Genomic DNA, 10428 nt, shown 5'->3' with positions numbered 1-10428 from the left:
GGCAATAAAGGAAGGCTTCCTGGAAGAAGTGACTCTTGGGTTAAGAAGTGATGGATGGACAGGAGTCAGTAAGGCAAAGAGTGGGGGAGGAGCACTACAGAGAGAGGGGACACACAGACAAAGATCAGAGTGTGTTTAGAGAAGGGCAAGATGCTTACATTAGGAGGGAGACCGAGCCAGAGAAGAAGGAGGGGTGTGTGGGGTCCAGCTCATAAAGAGTCTTCCTTTCCATCCCCAGGAGTCTGGTCTTTATCCCACTGGCTGAGAGGAGCGAGGGAGTGTCAGGGGAGTGACCTATGTAGAGTTTCATTGTAGAAAGATAATTAAGGCACCAGACTTTTGTCTGAGTGGGGAGACCAGATAGGAGACAGTTGTAGCAAACCAAATGAGAAAGCACAAGGACCAGACTGGGTTCTCAACCTAAATGCTCACAGAGGCCAAGCAGGGGCCATAAGTGAATAAATCCCGCCAGGTGGGAACTGGCCGCAGAACCTGGAGAGCGCACGCCCTGTTGTCCAGGACTGCTGCAACGTCAGCCTGAAGAGCTTCCTCTAAAATTCTAGGGAGAACAGGTTTGTAAGTGGCACATTCTCTCCCTTTTTGTCTAAAAAAAAAAAAGGTATTTTGAAATCTTTGTACTTTCTGCTCAATATTGATGTGAACCTAGAACTGCGATAAAAAAATTAAATCTATTTTTAAAGGGTATTTTGCTTTTATTTTTGCAGGATATTTTCACTGAGCATAGAATTCTGAGTTGACGAGGTTTTCTTTTCCTTTTGGCTCTTTAAGACTGTCAGTCCACTAGCTCCTGGCTTGCATAGTTTTGGATGGGAAGTCACACGTCCTTCTTCTCGGGCTTTCTGTATGGACCGTGGTTTTTCCTCAGCTGCTGTAAGAACATTTTTTAATCACTTACGTTCAACAATTTGATTGTGTCGTGCATTGGCGTGGTTTTCTTTGTATTTATCTTGATTGGAGTTTATAAAATCTTCTAGGATACGTGAGTTCATATTTTTCAAGTTTGCCAAAAAATTGTCTATGATTTCCTCAAATACTTTTTCTCTCCTCTCCTGCTGGTATACCAATTATGTGTAGGTTAGACTGCTTGACTTTGTCTCACAGGTCACTGAGGTTCTTTTCATTCTTTTCAGCCCCTTTTCTCCCTATGCATCATTTTAGAGTGATTACACTGCATTGGCTTCAAATAAACCAACCATTTCTTCTACAGTATTTAACCCAAAGCCCATGCAGTGAATTTTTCACTTTAGATATTGTATTTCTCACATCTAGAATTTCCACTTGGTTCACTTTTAGCTTCCATTTCTTTATTCACACTGTTTTTGGTTCCCTCATTATATTTTTATATTTTTCTTTAAATATTTGACCATTTTAGGCAGCTTTTGGGTCTTTTTATTCACCGATTTTTCTAATGATTATGGGTCACGTTTTTCCGCTTCTTCACACGTCTAGTAACTTTTGATTTTGTGCTGAACATCATGAATGCTATGTTGTGTGTCTGTATCTTGCTGTCTTCCTAAATAAAACGCTGACGTTTTTCCTGTTAGGAAGTTAAATTTACTTGCAGGTGAACTTGATTCCTTCAAGATTTGTTTCAAAGTTTTGCTAAAATGGGTACAGAGTGCCTTTGCTCTAGAAATAGACCAAGTCTACTCTTAATGGCGTATTGTGGACTGAATATCTGTGTCCCCCTAAAATTCGTATGTTGAAATCCTAATCCCCAGTGTGTTGGTATGTGGAAGTGGGGCCTTTGGAAAGCAATGGGGATTAAATGAGGTCATGAGGGTGGGGCCCCCATGATGGGACTTGTATCCTTATAACAAGAGACACCAGAGATCTCTTTCTCTACCATGTGGAGACACAACAAGAAGGTGGCCATCTGTAAGCCTGGAAGAGAGCTCTCAAGAGAACCTGACCACACTGGCACCCTGATCTTGTACTTCCAGCCCCAGAACTGGAGAAATAAATGCCTCTTTAAGCACCTCCACTCTGTGGGGGTTTTTTTTTTTTGAGGAAGATTGGCCCTGAGCTAACATCTGTTGCCAATCTTCCTCTATTTTTTTTTCCTCCCCAAAGCCCAGCACGTACTTGTATATCTTAGTTGTAAGTCATTCTAGCTCTTCCATATGGGACACCGCCACAGCATGGCTTAATGAGCAGTGTGTAGGTCCATGCCTAGGATCTGAACTGGTGAACCCCAGCCCCTGAAGCAGAGTGCATGAACTTAATCACTTGGCCATGAGGTTGGGCCCCCAGTCTGTGGTATTTTGTCATGGTGGCCCCAGCTGACTAAGACAAGGATGGCCTGTCTGTCTTCCTACTGAATGCTCGACGTGGTCAACCAGCTTTCTCCCTTCCAGCTGGTCAGGACACAAATGGTTCCAGCCCTGTGACAACCCCACCAGTTGTCTGGTTCGGTCTCCTCAGTGGCTGTTCTTTCCCCAGTAGCTGTTTCTGCCCAGCCCTGTGAGCATGGGCAGCTTAGTATTTGCCTGAAACTGCAAGGAGGCCCCCATTCTCTGGTCCTGTACCCTGAAAATCCACCGCCTCAGTGGCTTCCAATTCTAGTCCTTGTCTCCTCAGCCTGTGAGCCTACCATGCTCCGTGTGGCCTCTCCTTGGCTGCTGTCAACCCAACAGCTTCGCCAGACAGAAAGCAAGGGCAGTCGTGGGACTCCCCACACTGCTTCCCTCTCTGTCTGGCATTGCCTATTGCTCCACATCTGTAAATAGTTATTTCATACAGTACTAGGGATGCTCATGGCAGGTGGGATAGTCTGATACTAGTTACTCCACAGCAGTCAGAAGCACAAGTCCATACGGGTCATATTTGAGGACGCTCCCACTGTCGACTTCTGTTTTCTGTGCGAACTGATAGACAATATCTCAGTGCAGAATAGAAGTGATAAGCGGGTGGAGAAGGACAGCCACAGAGAAGATGTGCGATACCACTGTGGGCTGGCCTGGACCTGAGACCGTGCATGTGCAGTGGCGGCAATCCATGGCACGCTGAGGCAAGCTCGGCAGGTGAGTGGGGCTGGAGATGGTAAACAAATAAATGCCCCTGGTGGGCACAGAACAGTGGGAAGAGTGGAGGGAGTGGCGGCCACAGAAACGAGGCTGCAGAAGGACGGACGGAGGGAAGGCCAGACACAATGGCGCTCACGGAGGGAAAGCAGAGAGAGTAAGGGATGAGAGGGCTATAGGATTTCGAGAGCAGTGTGGCGGGAGTAACAGGAAATGTTGGATGCTTAGGACATTCTGAATGGAAGGGACATTTGCATGTCCTCTTTCTCAGGTGGAGCATGAGATCCGAGTGTGGTCAGGGGAGGAGGTGGCACAAATGGAGTAGGGATGGAAATTTCCAGAGATAAGGAGGAATAAAAACCTGAGTGACTATGAATTTGGATGAGACGTCCCCTGGAACGCTGAATGTTGCTAAGTCTTGGTGTGACGAGGAATACAGTGAACTCAGTGCTAGAATCCTTGACAAAGGAGACAGGCTGAAGGACAGTCGGTGACACAGGGCAGGGACGTTGGAAGTGGGACAGTGCAGAGCCTGCTTCTCCAGGGAGCATGGTTTTTGCATGAGAGTGAAGACATCAGGATGCACGGTCAAAGTCCAGCCCCGGCCTGAGCCCATGCGATGGGAGCACGGCTGCCCAATACAGCCGTAGAGGCTGTGCTATGTGAGCAGCTCCATATTCAGGCAGGGGGCCACTCATCCTGTAGACTCCTATCGCCATGATTTCCCACAGGTGGAAGTCACTTGTCTTAAAGAAAACGTGCCTTTCTCTGATTTGCACAAAAGCACTGTGTAGGTGGTTGGTCCCTTGGGTGGGGACCTGAGCGCCTCCCTCTGACGTGGATGCAAGGGAAGCATCTCAGGGAAGATGCAGGCTTCCACGAGGGCAAGGAGGGGTGGGAGGCTTAGGGATGGCAAGGAAGAGGAGCAGCCTCTCTGGCGTGGATCAGGTGGTTTCAGCGGGAATCCTGGAAGGGGCAGGATGGGGGCAGTGGGAAGGTGGGTCAGGTGGAGGAAGCAGAGAGGAGAGTGTGGATGGGGATCCAGGAGAGAATGGATAACGCAGGGCCCTCACGTCTCAGTGGTGACTAAGGGTGACAGGGGCGTGGCATGGGGAAAGTCGACTTTTCAAGGTTTTCAAAGATGGGGGCCCTATGGTTGTTCAGTGGGTAGATAGTCAGGGATCCAGTCTGGAGGGGCTAGAGCTGGGTCCGGCAGAAGCCTGCTCTCTGGGCCCTGAGGACCCAGGGTTTTGGATTCCATGCATCTTTGAGTCCTTGGCTGCTCAACCCATGACTTACAGACTGGCGAGCTCCCATAAGTCCTCCGGAGGGGGAGAACTTATGGTCTCCTCTCTGCTTCCTGCTGGTCTTCCCTCTCCTTCCATTGCGGGGGGGGGGGGGGGGGGTCTCCCCTCTAGCTTCTCTCCTTTCTCTTTCTGTCCTATCCACAGACTCCCTTCCCTGGAGCATCTTACCCCCGGGCATGGGCTGGGTTACAGGTGCCATCTTTTAGGGAACACAGAAGAAAAAAAAAAACAAGGAGCGTCAGGGGTTTGCTGAGATGAACTTGGTAATTTACAGTCGCCCCAGGCTGCTCGTGTCCCGGGTCAGTCTGGCCTCCATGGAGAACAGGCTCCTTCCCGAGACGAAGACAAGGAGATGCAGACGAGGGGCTCGGAGAGGTCTCTGTGCAGCCCTGGAGGAGGTCCCCCTTCTATGCCGCCAGCTGGTGGGATCATTTTCCCCAGTAGCCTTCAGCCCAATATTTTACAAAATTCCTGCAGTAGCCACATACTTTATCAGGAAAAATAGATGACTTATGCCTTCCCGGGTGTGAGCCTGTGAGGGCCCAGCGTCAGACGTGCACGTGGCCAGTTTTCCACGTCGGCATCCTGGCATGACCACTCCCTGCCCGGGGCAGGGGGAGGCCACGCTGGCGGGCAGGGAGCATGGCACCCCAGCCCGGAAGCTTCGCCTGCTCCGCACGGCTACTGGGTCTGTGCTCGGCCTCCCGGCTGAGCTATCTCAACAGCTCTCCTGACAAAGGATCCGAAGACTGGTGCCATGGGGGAGAAAGGTTATCTGTGCTTGCTGAGCAAACAGAGAGGAGATTATAAAGCCCCCTGGCAGTGGGAGCTGTGCATTCTGCAGGCGGCCTTGGGGTGCAGCTGAGTGTGGACATGGGACCTCAAGCCGCGCGTCTCCTGGCAGCGCTCCTCGTCCTGGGGCTGTGTGCCCTGGCCATGGCCCAGAAACCCTGTAAGTGCATGCCTGTAACCAGCCCACCAAGGCTCAGTGTCCTCAACTGGCAAGGGAGCATTTGGGCCAGCGAGCCCCGAGAAACTTCTAATGTCCCCAGACGCAATGGGGGCATGCAAGTTCCTTGCCTTCTGCAGGACCTCCCTCGGCCCTCGGTGGTGGGTCTCCATTCCTGTTTGTTTCCATCGGAGTGAAAAGGTGGAACGATGAGTTAACTTGAGAGGGGAGGCAGCAAAAATGGCATCCTGAGATTTGTGACGTTGGCCACATGCCAGCTCCGTGTACATTCACCCTGCCTTTCCCACCGTTTGGGGAGGACACCCAGTGCTCCGTGAGACCTCCAAGGAAGGCCTCCTTTGGGAGAATGTCGGGATGACCACAGATGGGCCAGCTTGAGGAGAGGGGCTGGGGCCGGAGTCCCTCGTCTTGCTCACCTTCTATCTTGACCTTTTCCTGGGGCCATCTGGCCATCTGTGCACCCTCTTTCCAGAAGGTTTCTCTTTTGTTTTTTACTAATAAAATAATTTCAGCAAAGCCCTTTCAGTTCCTCAGAAGGATGTTGCATAGCTCAAACACGGGCAAGACGAGACTTGGCAGTTTCCCGTGTGGCAGCAGGACCGATGGAGGCGTCCGGAACGTGTCCCGGGAGCAGGTGGGGAGCGAGTGTGGGGAGTGGCTGACAGAGGGTCTTTCCGCAGCCCCCTGCCGGTGCTCGCGCATCGAACCCAATGAGAGGGACAACTGTGGCTTCCCGGGCATCACAAGTGACCAGTGCTTTGCCTCTGGCTGCTGCTTCAACTCCAGCATCCGCGGGGTTCCCTGGTGTTTCACGCCCCTCCCGAAGCAAGGTAACCTGCCGCAGGTGCCAGACCCTCTTCCCAGGCCCATGGCCAGAGTCCAGGACCCGCTCCATGGTGCTCGTGGACACTGGCCCAGGCAAGCCCACAGGGAAGAGAAAACGCGCCCCCTCAGCCCACGCCCATGCCTGGAGCCCCGGGGTCAGCTGTTTGCCCTTTCCACAGACGTTTGTGAGAACCCATCAGCTTTACTGTATTTGAGGGACAAGCAACTCTCAGGCCCCTCCCAGCTCCAAAAGTGTGACTTCTGAAGAAGTTTCTAAGGGGGAGATGAAGGCATTTTATAGGACGCCATTAACGTAACTGCCAACAGACCTCAAATGTGAAGAAATTAAGCTAAGACGTCTAGGCTTGTCTTTGGAAATTGAATTCTATGTCAGTGCATGTTATCGAGATAGAAAGTCATTGATTCCAAGGCATGCACAAAAGAAGGGGTTTGTGCGAAGCACACCGGTGTGTGTGGAGTCACGCCCACACCCCCAGAAGTCAGTCAGAGGCTCCCTGGACTCTGAGGAAACACGGCCAATGGTTGGTTGGTAGGCTGGTTATTAGGCTGGTTATTAGGCTGGTTATTAGACTGGTTATTAGGCTGGTTGTTAGGCTGGTTGTTAGCCAGGCTCTCCCTCTAGTGGAAGTATTATGGGGCTTCAATAGCTTGGCCAATGCTTTATATCCTTAAAGGACACTCACCAGCCTTTTCTCATCAAGTGGGCCACCCTATTTTACAGAGAGGCATACTAAGACCAGAGAGGCAAAATGATTTTCCCAAGGCCCCAGTCCTTCCGATTCTCTGACGCGTGACTTCTGTAGGGAGGAAGGGTTGGCCAACTGCTGACCAACCTTGGGTGTCACAGTCCTTGGGTGTCACAGTCCCAGAAGTCCCTCATGATACACTGAGGCTGTAAATCCAGCAGTTGTTCCCTTGGAAAGATGGGAATAGATGTTTCTAGTTAATCAGCTGGCTTAATCGAGTCTCCGTGTTGTTCCTTTCCCAAATCCGGGGGACGTGTGGCCAGAGTTGGAAGAGTGTGTCATGGAGGTCTCAGACCGCGAGAACTGTGGCTACCCGGGCATCAGTCCTGAAGAATGCGCATCTCGGAAGTGCTGCTTTTCCGATGACATCACTCAAGTGCCCTGGTGTTTCTTCCCTATCTCTGTGGAAGGTAACGTCCTGTAGGACCAACCCGCCTTCTGGTTCCTGGACCTGGGGGATTTCTCGGGGAAGGTGGGAGCTTGGGGGGGGGGCCGGGGGGAGGGGAGCTGTGTCGGGTCCTAAGCTGGACTCGATGCCTAAATGCCACCCAAGGCCAGGGTCCCAGAAGCCAGTGGGTGGCCATTTCAGGAAAAAGGTAGACAGAGGTGTGAACCTGCCTTTATCGTAAACCAGCTCTGAAGGCAAGTCCAGAATGTTCTCAACAATGGCAGCTTCTTTTCAACGATTTTTAAGCCTCCAGTGCTCCCGTGGTGCTGGTTGTAGAAAGCCCCTCGTTCTCAGCCCTGGATCCCAGCACAGCCTGGTGGCATTGCCCATTTTGCTGCAATTCAACCACCCTTGGAAGGTGCTACCAAACGCCATCGCTGTGCTGGGTGCCAGGACGGGGTCCAGAACAAAGCCCGTGTGGTCCCTTCTCTGGTGGACCTCACTGTTCTCGCACATGTGACCTCGAGTGACAGTTCTGTGCGCAGCGTCACGCTCTGGTGCCATCCCAGAGTGCCCAGTCCCCGTCCCCAACCCCCTTAGTTACAGGGTGTCTCCTGGCACTGAGTTTGGCGAGATCGAAGAAAGACCAGGTGTTTTCCAAAAAACGGGAGAGTGCTCTCATCCTTGAAGGACGCTTTCCTTCCCATTTTTAGTTTATCGGGGTTCTCCAAAGAGGGCGGCCTTCACTTTCAGAAATTCCCAAGTGGTTTTTCCTGTGACCTAAGGGTGTCCCTGGACAATCGACAGTTATTTGGGGAGAATGGGTCCTGGGAGGATACTGCAGCCCTGGGGGATGGTGCCCCAGGAGGACTGCTCCCTCCTCAGCAGGACTGAGGACCCATGGTCCTCTTAGCGCAGGCTCCCTCCGCTCCCTGGCGCTCCCACCAACCGTCTCGCTTTTAAAATTTCCAGACTGTCACTATTAAGAGGCAGTGGCTTCAGAGGACCCGCCAGGCTCCCTGGATGTTCTGAAACAAACGAAGAATTCTCACCATCGCATCAGTTTCATATTTCATGTTTCCTGAATCCCTGGGTTTTCTTAATCTGCTTTTTATCCTTTTCAAGGGATACGATTCAATACATATGATTTCTTCAAATAAAGAAAACCCTTAAAATCTGCTAAATTTCATTTTGCCTTTGTTGACGCAGAGGTGGCGATAGCAGTGTGCGTGTGTGAGAGGGTTTGTGTCCTTGTATGAGTGTGTGTGTAATTTTAATACTCTTTCACTTCCTGTGAGAGCAACAATTCTTCTCATAGGCTGCTCTAGCAGCAATGAAATATTGCACATAAGTGAATTCCAGACTCCGAAGTCACTCTGTAACTCCCGTACCCAATCATGTGTGTAAAAACTCAAATGACTTCAGCCCTAAAAACCTCTGGGCGTAACATACAATTTCAGAGTGCAATTACAGAATCGCTCCACGTTCACCAAATGTGTCACAGTCCGCTTGCTGTGAAGTGCAAGGCAACCTGTCACCTACCCCTGACGTGGGGAGGGAGGGGCATGGCTGGGGGAGCTCCGAATGCTCTCCCAGCTCTTTGCTTCCATGTTTGCACCCCTCTACCTGAGGGCAGCTGCAACAATAGGCAGCAATTGGAAGCTGGTCCAAGGAGGAAGCTGACAGCTTCCTTCAGGGCTGCACCAGCCTGTGGGCAGGTTATTGCATGAAGGATATTTTATGCGTCTGCAGGAGGGGCTCCTGGAGTTCTTTAGCTCTGGGTGGGAGTGCTGGGAGGATGACATTAGGCCAGCCTTTCTGCCACTTCTCCCTCCTCGTCCACTCCCCCTGAGCCCACTGGCTTGGCAGATGTGTCACCCAATGGTCCACCTGTCCCCTCGGAAATCCAGGGCCTCTCCTTCCAGAGTGGGGAGGATGAGTGCCACTGGCTTCGCATGGAAAGGTGGGAATTTTAAAAAGTGTTTCTTTAAGGAAGGGACTTGGACCCACATCACCTCTCAGGACTCCTGCTTTGAGCAGGGGGCCACACACAGCCTCAAGTCACCGTGGTGTCTTTTATCTTGCTCAACACACTCGTAAACTCAATAAAACCATGGCTCTCGTTGGAACATGGGGGCTCCGAAAACACTTAAGACCAGTGGCCAGTGGAGACAATTATGCACATAGTCATCACAGAGTGCCACGTCCCTCTCCGTGTGGCGTGTCCTCACTGTGTGGTTGACGTGTCCCTGACTCAGCCAGGCCCGGCCACACCCAAAGAACGCCAAGCCAGGCCCATGTATTTGTATTTCAGAAAGGGCCTTTGACACCCTCTGCAGGGGTCCCACGCATTATTCATACCAACACTCCTGGACTGAGAATTTGGAGGTTCTGCTCCCGGGATGGCACTGTATGTGGCCATCTCGAGGGCTGAGGTGGTGGAAGCTCCTGTTGATGGCTTCATGTGTGGGCCACTTGGTGGGAACCTCCGGGGGCAGGAGTGATGCTTCTCTTCCCTGGCTATTCCCTTCACCCCCGACCCCACTTCCTCCTTTAGAATGCCCTGTGATGCATGACTGCCCCTATTTCTGAGCCGCTTCCGACGTTGCCCTTCTGATAATTGAGTATGGTTTCTTAGGCAATTTCAGTGGTGTTGCCACAGTCATGGGCTTGGGAGTCCTTAGGCCATTTTAATCTGTTTCAAATATTCTAACTCCTGCTCGCTCAATGCCATTGGTTACAGTTAAGCGCATGGCATCTCAAGGTGTTTCAGAAAATCCCTCTTCCTCCTACTTCCTTGGATGGGCCACCGGAGGGTCCTTATTGCCTCTGGAGGAACAAGTGGTGACATTCGAATCCACCCCCATCAGAAAGACCAAGCTTTCTTTCTCCTTCTCCCCCTTTTCAGCTGTCTCTCTCTGTCTTGGCTCTTTCTTCCTCTCTCTCCTCCTCTGATGAGCTACTTCCTTGTCTCCATCCAGAGGCCCCCACAGTCACTGCTGGGCTGCAGCAGGGATGTTGCTGACGAGCAGGAGGGCCAGGCATGGTGCAGAGGGCCCAGCAGCGAACAGCCCCGTTGGGAGCAGGGGAAGGGGCCGGCCAGCTCTGGTCCCTCACTCCCACTGTC

General features: G+C 51.7%; 1 protein-coding gene across 1 annotated transcript; it reads left to right on the top strand.

Annotated features, from left to right (window-relative positions):
- Positions 1 to 349: 349 nt before the first annotated feature.
- Positions 350 to 8485, top strand: TFF2 (trefoil factor 2). Its single transcript, XM_005606163.3, has 7 exons — positions 350 to 572; positions 790 to 891; positions 2913 to 3044; positions 5077 to 5303; positions 6002 to 6151; positions 7177 to 7323; positions 8274 to 8485. Exons 4-7 carry the CDS (start codon positions 5225 to 5227, stop codon positions 8285 to 8287), a joined length of 390 nt encoding a protein of 129 aa, XP_005606220.1. The 5' UTR covers positions 350 to 572; positions 790 to 891; positions 2913 to 3044; positions 5077 to 5224; the 3' UTR covers positions 8288 to 8485.
- Positions 8486 to 10428: the final 1943 nt, after the last annotated feature.

This window comes from Equus caballus, chromosome 26 (genome assembly GCF_041296265.1).
Source record: "Equus caballus isolate H_3958 breed thoroughbred chromosome 26, TB-T2T, whole genome shotgun sequence".
Classification (NCBI taxonomy): domain Eukaryota; kingdom Metazoa; phylum Chordata; class Mammalia; order Perissodactyla; family Equidae; genus Equus; species Equus caballus.
This window is presented reverse-complemented; position numbering and strand designations above follow the sequence as displayed.